At 38.1% G+C, this 14,600-nt stretch overlaps 1 protein-coding gene across 1 annotated transcript in view; it reads left to right on the top strand.

Moving 5' to 3' along the window:
• The window catches only part of LOC136858222 (L-asparaginase 1), a 257,068-nt gene extending 247,027 nt beyond the window's left edge, over positions 1-10,041 (top strand). The window contains exon 13 of the mRNA XM_067137609.2: positions 9,512-10,041. Within this exon, the coding sequence (XP_066993710.2) occupies positions 9,512-9,742 (231 nt within the window). The 3' untranslated portion in view covers positions 9,743-10,041. The remainder of the gene's footprint in view (positions 1-9,511) is intronic.
• Positions 10,042-14,600: the final 4,559 nt, after the last annotated feature.

The following is a 14,600-nucleotide window of genomic DNA, read 5'->3' as shown; positions in this document are numbered from 1 at the left end:
AGCAAGCAAGCAAGCAAGCAAGCAAGCAAGCAAGCAAGCAAGCAAGCAAGCAAGCAAGCAAGCAAGCAAGCAAGCAAGCAAGCAAGCAAGCAAGCAAGCAAGCAAGCAAGCAAGCAAGCAAGCAAGCAAGCAAGCAAGCAAGCAAGCAAGCAAGCAAGCAAGCAAGCAAGCAAGCAAGCAAGCAAGCAAGCAAGCAAGCAAGCAAGCAAGCAAGCAAGCAAGCAAGCAAGCAAGCAAGCAAGCAAGCAAGCAAGCAAGCAAGCAAGCAAGCAAGCAAGCAAGCAAGCAAGCAAGCAAGCAAGCAAGCAAGCAAGCAAGCAAGCAAGCAAGCAAGCAAGCAAGCAAGCAAGCAAGCAAGCAAGCAAGCAAGCAAGCAAGCAAGCAAGCAAGCAAGCAAGCAAGCAAGCAAGCAAGCAAGCAAGCAAGCAAGCAAGCAAGCAAGCAAGCAAGCAAGCAAGCAAGCAAGCAAGCAAGCAAGCAAGCAAGCAAGCAAGCAAGCAAGCAAGCAAGCAAGCAAGCAAGCAAGCAAGCTAGCTAGCTAGCTCTGCCTTTAGTGGGTTGAAATCCAGTTCAGAAAACCTCTAAATGGTTTTTCACAGTTCACCATTTCAACACAAGCCAAATACTGGGATGGCATCTTTGGTGAGGAGCACAATCACCTCTTCTCCATCTATTCTCACGTAAACACTTTAACACAGGTATTATCGTCTATTAATTAATTAATATGAGGTAGAACAAATTTATTACTTTCATTATCCTACTAGGTAGCTGTTTAGCATCGTGGCCTTTGGTTCAAGGGATCACAGTTCATTTCCTGTCTGGATTGGGAAAATCTTCATTGGCTGATGTCTCTGGCTACGAGATATATATATATATATATATAGATTTTTTAGATATTTGATTTTGTCCTTGGTAGGGTCCCATGCTCACAGACATACAGGTGGGCCATGGGCATCAAGTCAAAAGACTTGCACCAAGCCTCTCTGAAGGCTATATGTGAAAAAAGTGATGTTATCAACACCATACCTTATGCCAGGGATGGCGAACCTATGCCACGCGTGTCACTAGATGACACGCGAACACGATTTCGGTGGCACACCACATGAACATAATAATATTTTATATATAGGTCTTGCACTGCAGACAATACATATAAAGTTTCACGTGTATGAAATAAATATCGAAAATCTAAATACTAGTTCCATTCAGACGTGCAATATGGCAACACTGCTACACTGATAGGTCCAAAAGTCAAGTGAGATAGTGTCGTTTTCTGGTGGTTTTGTATACGGACATCGCAAACATGTTTTCAGTGCTGAAAAGAGCAGAAACTTAACAAACGTGGTGACCTATTTTTCAAGAACTCTGGCCAAGGGAATTCGGACTGATAAAAAGATGTGTTGCCTGTGTTCAAAAACAATTGTATCCCCCACATTTAATGTAAAGCACAACTTCGAGACTAATCATTCAAATGTTTGTTCCATTTCAAATGAAGAAAGAAGAGAGTTCGTTTAACAAAATATCAAACATTGCACAAAACAAACTAATTCTTTTGTATCATCTTTTCGGTCAAGGAATAATATCAGTGCATAATATCTGTCACACTGCATAGTACGGAAAGCATGGGAAACTGATTTCTGATGGCGAGTTGTTGAAACAAAGTTTCTTATTGACGTCCGACACATTATTTGAAAACTTCCCTAACAAACAACTAATAATTAACAGAATTAAAGGAATGCCAGCCAGCTGAACTGCTGTCAAGGATAGAATATTAAAAATGAGTGAAGAAGTTTCGGAGCAGTTGAAAGCTAATTTGGATAACTCCCACATGTATGCAGTATGTTTTGATGAAAGCAGAATGTGACCTTACAAAAAAGGATATCTGTTTTTTTAAATTTTCCATTTCGTTATGGAAATGTGATAAGGGAGAAATTAGTTTAATTGTTGAGCATACAAACTTCAACATGGAATGATAATAAAGCTAATGGAGGAAGTTAAGTCCATTCGCAATATTAGTACTTTTGAATTTTGTATCTAATAACTATTTTTTTACAATTTGTTTTACGTCGCACCGACATAGATAGGTCTTGCGGCGAAAATGGGATTGGCGTACAAGTGGGAAGGAAACCGCCATGACCATAATTGAGGCACAGCCCCACGGAACATGCAATCAAATGTATTTACCAGATATATGTATAATAAATAAATAAATGAATCTGTAAATGAATAAATAAATGACATATTATGAAACATAATCGGGAATTTATAAAGGAAGTCCCGGGGGGGGGGGGGGGGGTTGTAGACATCCCCTAATGGAAAATAACAAGTGGCACAGTCAACAGATGATAGTAATAAACCAGACTTAAAATGGCACACTAGTTGAAAAAGGTTCGCCATCCCTGCCTTATGCACTGTGATGAATAGAGTGAGTAGTAGAGACATTCAAAATATAAAATTCTATATTCTAACCTATGTCTGCAAGCATTATGGGAAAAAGGATTTTAAAAAAAAGATTTACAGTGTTTGAGAACAAGAAAATTTTAACATTGTGGCAATAACAGCCAAATGCAGGGCGGCCAGCAATAATGCCAGTGAGAGATAATAATTATGGCACAGTTGCAACAATGTGGATGGGATTTATAACTTGTAATGTGGATGGGGCCGGCAGGAAGCAAAACAATAGTACCGCGAAATTGTTGGGGCCTGCGATTCATATTTTGTAAGATGTATAATTTTTCCATTTTCTTTCTTTCATATTTTGCATGATTTTTCTCCCTCCAGTAATATTTCCATTAGCAATGAACTGAGCTTTCCAGATATTGTATCAAGACAGTTTTCCAGAAAACACATCTGTAAAGCCTAGCCACTCTTTCCAACAGCAGTCTGGCAACTCAGATTGACTTTCTTCTCTTTTATCCATTACAAGTGGCCAGAGAAACTGTCGTCTACTACAAATTAATCAGAGGCATAGAGCATGACAAAACATTTTCTTTGTCTTTTCATGATCCATGGTGTTCTGGGAAAGCAGTAACCAGCAATAAATCCAACTAAAGTAACCTTGATTTAATTTGTTCCCTCAGTGTAAATATTTCATGATGGGAAGAGATTATAATATTATTATATTTCACTTGTACTGTATTATTAAATATAGGAAAACCTTAATCTATAAAGGCTTGTATTGTAAATAATGGTTTAGGGGGAAAGATATTTTAGCATTTAAATATGCATTTCATATTTTTATATTTGGGGGGGAAAAAATCATATATTAGCAACATTTTCTTCATATTGTGCCCATCTCTAGTGATTTTATATGGAGTTTAGGGTTGGTTTGTATTCGAAATCAGTTGGCTTGACAGACTGATATGGAATGGCACTGTCTTGCTGAGTGAAGAAAGCAATAGGATTCTCATTTCTCATTTCTGTAGTACTTCATATTTTTTATGACGACTGATATTTGAATTGTTACCAAGTGAGACCATATGGTTAGGGTACATAGCTGTGAGCTTGCGTTCAGGACATGGTGGTTTCGAATCCCACAGTTGGCAGCCCAGAAGATAGTTTTCTGTGGTTTCTGATTTTCACATAAGGCAAATGCTGAGGCTGTACCTTAATTACCACCACTGTCACTTCTTCCCAGTCCCAGCCTTTTCCCATCCTTGCATCACAGAAAATGCACAATATGATAGTGTGACATTGAATCACTAGCAAAAGAAAAAATTAATTTGAATTGCTGTGGATTCAACCAGCCTTTGGACCAAGGACTTGACATACATATACACACACATGTACATCTTCATTTTAAGTTCTTATTCCTCTTTTGGCATTCTAGTGGGATGCTGCTTCCTGTAGATTATCTTACCTCGTTTGTCCTTTTTACAAGTCTGCCATTGTGGTTCATAAGTTAGCAAAGTAACCTCTTGCTCAATGGATCTGGGTTCGATTCCAGATTTTGCCACAAATTTTAAGGCCCATTGGAGTGCTTTGATTGGGATGTGCTTGGTATCCCGTAATAAATTTGAGTAAGGAATGGATTTCAAGATCCCACTCTCAGCTTCTCTGTAAGTATTCTTCCCCTTCAAGTGAAAGGAAATATCAAAATGATGTATAACGGAGAAGATCCTTTCCTGATCGTAAAGTCTGCAAGCCTCTGTGAATTTTAAACTGGCTCTGTAGCCTCATTTAGTTCTACATTTCTTATCTTCAAATCATGAAAAATGAGTTTAATCATGATCATCTTGGTCTCCATTGAATGAGGAGCTATATAATCAGCGATGAGAAAAGTACAAAATAAAAGTAATTGGGCTCAATTACAATTACCCAAGAAATATAAGTACTCAAATACAATTACTGATTACTTTTTTCAGCAAGTAATCAGTAAAATTACAATTACTTCACAGAACATGTGTGTTGGGAATCACGGACATTTTCTTTTTCACATGAGAATGGAATGATACAAAAGTTTGCAAGGAAAAATAAATTACTCCATTTTGTGTGGTTTTTTTTTTTTTTTTTTTTTTTTTAAATGGCAACGGCTGAGTGGCCTAGTAAGTGGTCCTGAGAGTCGGGATACCAGCTGCTATGGAATGGGAGTGGGAATCTTGGACATATTCTGAGTCATGGCCCTCCTTGTGCTCAGGCGGCTAGGACTATACAATTCACCGGTGGTCAATAACCCGTTAGAGGACAGATCCTCACTTGGACTATGTGCAAGTAGGGTAGCATCCTACTTCATGAATTTACCGAGCTCAGAACATTTTAACCAAGCCTCGGACCTATGGGAGTAACGGAGTCCCACTCCCATTTGACAGGCAAGAGACTCCATGGAAACAACTTGGTGAACGAAATGGAATTTGATGGGGAGTTATCAATATTAATGGGGCTTATGGAAGAAAGACAGTAGAACTGGCTGAGTCTGCAAAGAGGATGCATCTGGATGTGCTAGGAGTAAGTGATATTTGGGTAAGAGGAGATAACAAGGAAGAAATAGGAGATTATAATGTGTACTTGAGGGGTCTTAGAAAGGGAAGGGCAGAATCTGGGGTAGGGCTCTTTATCAGGAATACCACTGCATGCAACATAGTTTCTGTTAGGCACATAAATGAGCGAATGATGTGGGTAGATTTGTCAGTTGGAGGAATTAGGACTAGAATTGTGTCTGTGTATTCACCATGTGAGGGTGCAGATGAGGATGAAGTTGACAAGTTTTATGAAGCATTGAGTGACATCGTGGTCAGGGTCAACAGCAAGGATAGAATAGTGCTAATGGGCGATTTCAATGCGAGAGTTGGGAATAGAACTGAAGGATACGAAAGGGTGATTGGTAAATATGGGGAAGATATGGAATTTAATGGGAATGAGAAGCATTTGCTGGACTTGTGTGCTAGTATGGGTTTAGCTGTTACAAATACATTCTTCAGGCATAAGGCTATTCACCACTACAAATGGGAGGCTAGGGGTACCAGATCCATAATAGACTATATCTTAACCAACTTCGAATTCAGGAAATCTGTTAGGAATGTACGAGTTTTCCGGGGATTTTTTGATGATACAGACCACTATCTGATCTGTAGTGAACTAAGTATATCTAGGCCTAGGGTAGAGAAAGTGAAATCTGTCTGCAAAAAAAATAAGGGTATAAAATCTCCAGGACGAGGAAATTAGACAGAAGTACATGGATATGATTAGTGAGAAGTTTCAAACAGTAGACAGTAAGTAGGTTCAGGATATAGAAAGTGAATGGGTGGCATACAGGGATGCTGTAGTAGAAACAGCATGGGAATGCCTAGGAACAACTGTGTGTAAAGATAGGAAAAGGCGAACATCCTGGTGGAATGATGAAGTGAGAGCAGCTTGTAAACGTAAAAAGAAGGCTCATCAGAAATGGCTCCAAACAAGGGCTGAGGCAGACAGGAATTTGTACGTAAATGAAAGAAACAGAGCGAAACGAATAGTTGTTGAATCCAAAAAGAAGTCGTGGGAAGATTTTGGTAATAACCTGGAAAGGCTAGGTCACGCAGTAGGGAAACCTTTCTGGACAGTAATAAAGAATCTTAGGAAGGGAGGGAAAAAAGAAATGAACAGTGATTTGGGTAATTCAGGTGAACTCATAATAGATCCCAGGGAATCACTGGAGAGGCGGAGGGAATATTTTGAACATCTTCAATGTAAAAGGAAATCATCATGGTGGTGTTGCAAACAGCCAAGCTCATGGGGAGGAGGAAAATGATGTTGGTGAAATTATGCTTGAGGAAGTGGAAAGGATAGTAAATAAACTCCATTGTCATAAGGCAGCAGGAATAGATGAAATTAGACCTGAAATGGTGAAGTATAGTGGGAAGGCAGGGATGAAATGGCTTCATAGAGTAGTAAAATTAGCGTGGAGTGTTAGTAAGGTACCTTCAGATTGGACAAAAGCAGTAATTGCACCTATCTATAAGCAAGGTAACAGTAAGGATTGCAACAACTATCGAGGTATCTCATTGATTAGTATACGAGGCAAAGTATTCACTGGCATCGTGGAAGGGAGGGTGCGATCAGTCGTTGAGACGAAGTTGGATGAAAACCAGCGTGGTTTCAGACCACAGAGAGGCTGTCAGGATCAGATTTTCAGTATGCACCAGATAATTGAAAAATGGCTACGAGAGGAATAGGCAGTTGTGTTTATGTTTTGTAGATCTAGAGAAAGCATATGACAGAGTACTGAGGGAAAAGATGTTCTCTATACTGGGGGACTATGGAATTAAAGGTAGATTAAAATCAATCAAAGGCATTTATGTTGACAATTGGGCTTCGGTGAGAACTGATGGTAGAATGAGTTCTTGGTTCAGGGTACTTACAGGGGTTAGACAAGACTGTAATCTTTCACCTTTGCTATCCGTAGTTTACATGGATCATCTCCTGAAGCGTATAAAGTGACAGGGAGGGATTCAGTTAGGTGGAAATATAGTAAGCAGTCTGGCCTACGCTGAAGACTTGGTCTTAATGGTAGACTGTGCCGAAAGCCTGGAGTCTAATATCTTGGAACTTAAAAATAGATCCAATGAGTATGGTATGAAAATTAGCCTCTCGAAGAATAAATTGATGTCAGTAGGTAAGAAATTCAACAGAATTGAATGTCAGATTGGTGATACAAAGCTAGAACAGGTTGATAATTTCAAGTATTTAAGTTGTGTGTTCTCCCAGGATGGTAATATAGTGAGATTGAATCAAGTTGTCGTAAAGCTAATGCAGTGAGCTCGCAGTTGCAATCAACAGTATTCTGTAAGAAGGAAGTAAACTCCCAGACGAAACTATCTTTACATCGGCCTGTTTTCAGATCAACTTTGCTTTACGGGAGCGAAAGCTGGGTGGACTCGGGATATCTTATTCATAAGTAACAGACATGAAAGTAGCAAGAATGATTGCTGGTACAAACAGGTGGGAACAATGGCAGGAGTGTACTCAGAATGAGGAGATAAAGGCTAATTTAGGAATGAACGCGATGAAGCTGTACACATAAACCGGCTTTGGTGGTGGGGTCATGTGAGGCGAATGGAGGAGGATAGGTTACCTAGGAAAATAATGGACTCTGCTATGGAGGGTAAGAGAAGTAGAGGTAGATCAAGGCAACGATGGTTAGACTCAATTTTTAACGATTTAAAGATAAGAGGTATAGAACTAAATGAAGCCACAACACTAGTTGTAAATTGAGCATTGTGGCGACGTTTAGTAAATTCACAGAGGCTTGCAGGCTGAACGCTGAAAGGCATAAGAGTCTATAATGATTATGTATGTATGTATGTATGTATGTATGTATGTATGTATGTATGTATGTTTCTTTGTTTTTTTTTTTTTTTTTTTTTTTTTTAAGCATGGAGGCATTAAGTGTCTATCATCACTAGTGATACTAACAGTTTCAAAATGATTGCTTTCAAGCAAAGTTTGAATGTCACATTAATGTTTTCATTATTTTCAGGTTAATGTATTCTAAATATTTATTCAAACAGGCGAATGGAAATTACTTAACCCCTTTGCTATCACACGTTTATTCCAGCTCGATTCTCAATCATGTAACCCCTGTGGGTGGGGGCGGTAGAATAACACCCCTGCAAATGAAATGACGTATGGCTTTTAGTGCCGGGAGTGTCCAAGGACATGTTCGGCTTGCCAAATGCAGGTTTTTTGATTTGACACCCGTAGGCGACCTGCACGTCGTGATGAGGATGAAATGATGATGAAGACGACACATACCACCAGCCCCCCGTGCCAGCGAAATTAACCAATTATGGTTAAAATTCCTGACCCTGCCAGGAATCGAACCCGGGACCCCTTTGGCCAAAGGCCAGCAGGCTGACCATTTAGCCATGGAGCCGGACAACACCCACAGAATCCCTGACTAATGTAAGAGGCAACTTGAAGGGGGACCACGGACTCGATTTGGGAGCTTGGGTTGGCAACTACAGTTCTGCCGGGTGAGTTTGGCTTTGCCTCCACATACTTATGTCAGGCTCCTTGGTTTCATAGTTCCTCTCTGATCTCCCTTGGTCAACTCTTGTTCTTTCCCACCCTGATGGTTTTAGAGGTCTGGGGAGTCTTTCATTTTCACAACCTTTTTGGCTCTTTTCTTTTTCAGACACCTTCATTTTACGAAGTGTCGTATCTCTTCCACTTTCCTTCTGATTAGTGTTGATAGACAATAGTTACCCAGTTGTACTTCCTCTTGTAGCAATAATCCCCACTACTACCATCTCAGACTTGTAGTACACGAGTATCTAAATCTCAACCAGTAACCACAACAACCTGCGAATAAATGAACGAGTGTGCTTTGTATCCTGGAATTATACCCTTGAGAGGGGTGGGGCTCCAAACTGGTCAAGCTCTCTATGCGATGTATGTAGACTACTAGAATCTAAAGATTACTAAAATGTAACAATTACAATTTTATTTTCATCCGGGAGATAGTGGGTTCGAATCCCACTTTCGGCAGCCCTGAAGATGGTTTTCCGTGGTTTCCCATTTTCACACCAGGCAAATGCTGGGGCTGTACCTTAAGGCCACGGCCGCTTCCATCCCATTTCCAGGCTTTTCCTATCCCATTGTCGCCATAAGACCTATCTGAGTCGGTGCGACGAGAAAAAAAAAAGAAAAAAAAGAAATCGGGAGTAAATTACGAGTAAATTACGAGTAAAAGTTACATTTTGTGAAAGGTAACGATTGCGAGTAAAAGTTACATAAAAGGAATCGTTAAAAGTTATCCAATTACTTTTACTCAATTACTTCCCAATTCTGTGTATAATAAAATTTCATCTCTTTTAAGTAAACTTGCTGACAGTAAAAGCATTGTTAGGATGAAAGGTGCATACAGCAGCCATCTTTAAACACTATTCTGAATAGTTATTGGCCCTACCACATTTACTTTTTACAGATTTTATGTTGCTTGAAGAATGTATCATTGTTCCTGAGAAAGTTGTTGGCTGAAAAAATTGAGACATATTTCCCATACGTGAGACCTAATGAACTCTTTTTGTTTCAGGCTGTGATTCATGGTCACCTGGACTGTGTTTCATTCTTACTGGAAGCTGGTGCTCGAAAGGATGTTGAGGATGTGTTAGGATATACTGCCACAGATCTTGCCTTTAAGATGAAACACTTACATATACAGAGGTTACTAAATAACATGAAAAGTAAAGTAAATGGACATGTGGAGATGAATGGAATAAATGGCAATCCTGAAAAAGTACAAAGTCTTCTGATCACGCCGTGATTCTGTTATTTTGCAATGCTGAGCGAACTTGAATTGAGAAACTGTTGCTACCACACAGTTTACCAAAAGAGCATCTTTATCTGCATGATAACAAAGCTGTTTCAATTATTTTGTTACAAGATTATCCTGTTATTTGAGGCTAAAGTGAGATAAATAATCGACAAATAATATGATGGATATGACTAATATTGGAGTTTGAAAGAACATATCAATTGTGTGGTGGAAAAATTTGTGAGAATAATTTGCCTTTAATTAAAAAAATATTGATGATTAATTAACCTGTGAAGTGGTATAAAATCTATGCAGTCATTTACTGCCTAAAGTTTTAAGGATATGAATCAGGAAATGCTGAAGTTGTTAATATCCATTACTAAAAAAATATCAAAAGTGTAAAAAGGTATGGACATGAACAGAAACACGTAACAGAATTAGCATAATGACAGATTAAGTCATATAAGGATTTGAGAAGGAACACACAATGGGATGAGCACAATGACAGGTCAGTCGGAAGACGGAATAATAGAAAGAGAAGATAAGGGCAAACATGAAAGTACAGAAAGACAAGGACAATGACATTTTTCACATTTTTGTACACTTCTGTCTTCAAATACATAGGCTCTTTCCTCATCAATCTCAGTTCTTCAGTCCCCAACAAGCTTGTTTCTGCTTTCCAGTATCATCAGGGGCCATCTCAACATATTTCAGTCTTGATGCGGGAAGTGTAGGATGTTTGTCCTTTTATTCTCTTCATCCTCTGACCTGACATTGTATTCCTTTTCAAGTTTGTATCATCATACAAGTTGATTTCACATTTATTTGTTCCTTTCCATTATCCTGTTGGGATCCTTTTCTCCTTTTGTGTTTGTCCTTTGTTTCCAATCTTTTACCACCTGTATTCATCTTTATATTATGTTTCTTTCCTTTCCTTGTATTTATCCAGCTTCCTTTTTATCCTAAACTAGCCGCATCAAGACTGAAATCTGTCAGTATGGCCCCTTAGTGAGTGTTGATGACTGCCCTCGTGATGATGAACTGGGAAGCCGCAGCAAGCTTGTCAAGGGCTCGGAAGAGATGGATGTTGAAGAACTGGGATTGATGAGGAGAGAATCTATCTATTCGAAGATGTGGAGATTGTCTTTGTTCTTCTGTGTTCTCATGTTTGTCCTTGTCTTCTCTTTCTTTTGCTCCCTCTTCCTACATATCCCATCATTGTGTTCGTCCTATTATCTGTTGCCTTCCATGCTCCTATCCTTACAGATACTTACAGTATTTGTTCCTTCCCAATACTTACAATGACAAGTATGTGTAGGAAGCAAGAGCAACAAAAAGAGGAGAGAAGGACAAACATGAAAACACAAATGGTCGATAACAATCCTTGCATCTATCAGCTTCACATACTGTAGATGGGTTCTCTCATCATCCCAGTTCTCCTACATCCATTTCTTCTTAGTCTCTAGATTCCCAGCTTCATCAGCAAGATAGGCTTCAGTGCTCATTGAAGAGCCATTTCAGCAGATCTTTAGACTTACTGGGGGAAATGTAGGATTAGGAAAAGGCCAGATACAGGAAAAGGAAAGGGACAAAGATAGAGATGAATAGGTCTACAGGTGGTCAAATCAGTGGATGAAGATGCAGAAAATTTCCTTGTCCTTTTGTGCTTTCATGTTTGTCCTTGCCTTGGCAATTTCTTACATTTATCATTCTTGTTTTTGCTTCTCATTTTATCTGAACACAGGAACACATGGAGTTCAACACTGTTTTGAGTCTGAAAATAATTTTTCAGCTCTTGGAAGCCTATATAATTAAGAGCTCAATGCTGATATTATATTAAGGAGTAGGATTATTCATTTAGACATTAAAAAAAAAAAAAAGGAATACTGTAATGCCAGAATCATAATGATCACCATCATCATTTCTTCACTCTAACAAGCCAGGTGTGGGTATTAATGTGCCTCTTTCAATTTGCTGGATCCAATCGTATTTGCTGTTCTAGTTTTCATTGCTATCTCTTGGCTAAGTCTTTCCAGATTTGTTTTTCCCAGATGTCTCTAGGCCTTTCTTGTGGTCTTTTGCCTGGGACATTTTGATCAAAATATATTCTTGGGGTCCTATTATGGGCCATTCTCTTTATATGATCATACCACTTCAGTCTACCTAGTTCTAATGTGTCAAACTCCTCCCGAACTCAGGCTGTTAATGAATTTCTGCATTCTGTACATTGTCTCCTCTGTCTTTCTGTAGAAAGGATCATAGGACAATCTCAGCAATTAAGAAATCTGTCTTGATTTTACAATATCACTTAAAGAGCATATAACCAATGTCCTATTGTTCTTAATCTCTTCTACAAGTTTAATATCTTTGGTTTGCAATTCTTTCACCATATTATTTGTGTGTGTTCTCCTTTATCCTTGTGGCAATGTTGATAATAAGTTATATAAATATGTTCATGTTTAGCCTGATCATCACACACTTTTACTTTTTCAAACATATTACTTTGGCTGCACTTCAGCTTCAGTCTCACCCCAAAGCATGACATCAGCAAAGACTAAAGTATTTGTCATCTTAACTTCTTTTTTAACAGCCTTTGTTACCTCATCCATATCAGCAATGAAGAGCTACCCTATTCAACACTCTTGGTTGCAAACCACTCTGACTGGCCTACCAACTTGGGCTCGAACACATCTCTTAGTCTCTTGGTAGAGATGTCTAACATGGGTAATATATCTTCTTTCATTTCTTTCTCCCTCAGAATTTACAAAATATATTTACATGGTCATGTGCTTTCTCAATATCAAGAAATAATTGTCTTATACTTTCCCCATTACGGTACTTCTCAAAGAGCATTTGAGTAGCAAAAATGAGATCTGCATTTGATCTGGCTGATCGGAATCCATGCTGTTCCTCTGGTTTAGGTTCAACATATTTTCATATTGATTTTAAGAATGGACTCATAATTTCACACAAAGAGAGGGTAGAGTCATTCCTCTATAGTTGGTAAAATTTTCCTTGTGATCTTTCTTAAAGAGATCCCTCCTAGGTTCCAATCTTCAGGGATTTGATTTTCTGCCCAGATCTTTCTTAAGACTCCGTTAATCTGCTGTTCTTCTATTTCCCCAAGTAGTTTAATCACATCAGCATTGAATTTGTCTAAACTACTGGTAGGTGATTTGTTTCTTTTAATTTTCTTTATTGCTCTTTCTGCTTCGAGCTAGGTCATTGTTCACCTGCTGGATCATAGCTTCCCATAACTGAAGGATTAAATTGGAGTGTAAAATTCAAGTGCCATAGTTGAACATAAGGTATTCTATGTGTAAAATTTTATGTCCTTTTTTCTACAAAGGAAATGTCTTACTGGATTTAAGCCTGTATTTGTAATGCTTACTGCAATATCTTAACAGATATGTTTACTGTAGATTGGAAATACAAATGATTTTCCATTACAGTCTAATTTATAATCTAAGTTGAGTATGTACAAAGAGCAATATCCTCCAAAATATGTTTGAATCAATAATTCAAAGCAGTTGTGAAGGTAGCTCAAGGAAAATAACCTGGTATGCAAATAATTTTTTTGAAAAATCAAATTTTTACATATTACCACCAGGGTTTAAAACTATCTTGATTTATTATTAACAATATTGCATTCAACACTGAAGTGCTTTATTTGGATTATGATATATTGTTATTATGCATAGTACTAGTAGCAATTTTTATTTTTATTTTATCACCGTGAATTATTTTGCATATAGCCAATTGAGAATTTCCACTTTGTAGTTATAGGCTTGATAATTTTTGTAGGAACTTCGAGTATGGCCATTTTATATATATATGTATATGATCTTTCATAAGAATGAAAACTCAGGGTAAATATTCTCTCCTTCTTTATCTGATCTGCCAGATGAGAAGTGCGACTGTAAATACGTTCTTAAGATAAACAGTAACAGTGCTTTTTCTCCTGCCTTTCAATTCTTTTAAAACCTAATCTCTGCTAATAACTCTCGTAATATGTGGACTTCAGTAGAGCCTTGGTAATTCCATGTAATTAGAGCCGGTCATATGAAAATTAAACTTTACCAAATACAGTAAAATCCCATTTATATGTTTCTCACAATTATGTTTTTCATTTACCATACATACATGCATGCAGCCCTGTTCTCACACTACTACAGATTGATAGATACACTTAGACTGATTTTTGAGGAGGCCTCATGTTGTTTCCTTTGTCTATCCCTTCACTGGTTGAGGTAGAGCATCAGTTAGATTTATGACTTTCTGACAGGAAAATAATCCTCACCCAGCAACAGCTGCCACTTAAAAATAGATTGGTGACAGGCTGATCATTATTGCAAACAGTAGTACATGCAACTGTATGTTACTCATAACCTTGACTGATGGTTTGATCACTGAAATGAGTAAACCCTGTAAACAGAGTGGTGACAAAGAAGTGCCTGAAGGAGCTGTATTAGTAGTGACCCACCGAGAGTTTGGTAGTGCCAGATGAGGCACTGCATTACATCAAGCAGCAAACAGAAGCTACACCAACTGACACTATACTTTGTGGAAGATGGCAATACATTACTGCTAAAAAATGAGGCTCTCTTTTAAAACAAAAGACTCCTGGACAGTTGGTTCAAAATTTAAATTTACATTTTTAAAAATCTTAGTTATATTAGCCTATACTGTGCTGTTGAACACTTATTCATGTATTACCTTTTGAATTGTTTTTATTTTAGTGTAATTTCAGTTTTTTTTTTTTTTTTTTTAAATTTGAGGTAGCATCAGCCCCAATTAATCAAATTACTGGAGCTCTTCTATACTTAATGAGTACTCCAAAATTGAGTTTGGCTTTCTTGCTGCATCT

The sequence above is a fragment of the Anabrus simplex genome, chromosome 1, assembly GCF_040414725.1.
Source record: "Anabrus simplex isolate iqAnaSimp1 chromosome 1, ASM4041472v1, whole genome shotgun sequence".
NCBI classification, from domain to species: domain Eukaryota; kingdom Metazoa; phylum Arthropoda; class Insecta; order Orthoptera; family Tettigoniidae; genus Anabrus; species Anabrus simplex.
Note: the sequence above shows the minus strand (reverse complement) of the source record. Positions and strands in the feature narration are given on the sequence as shown.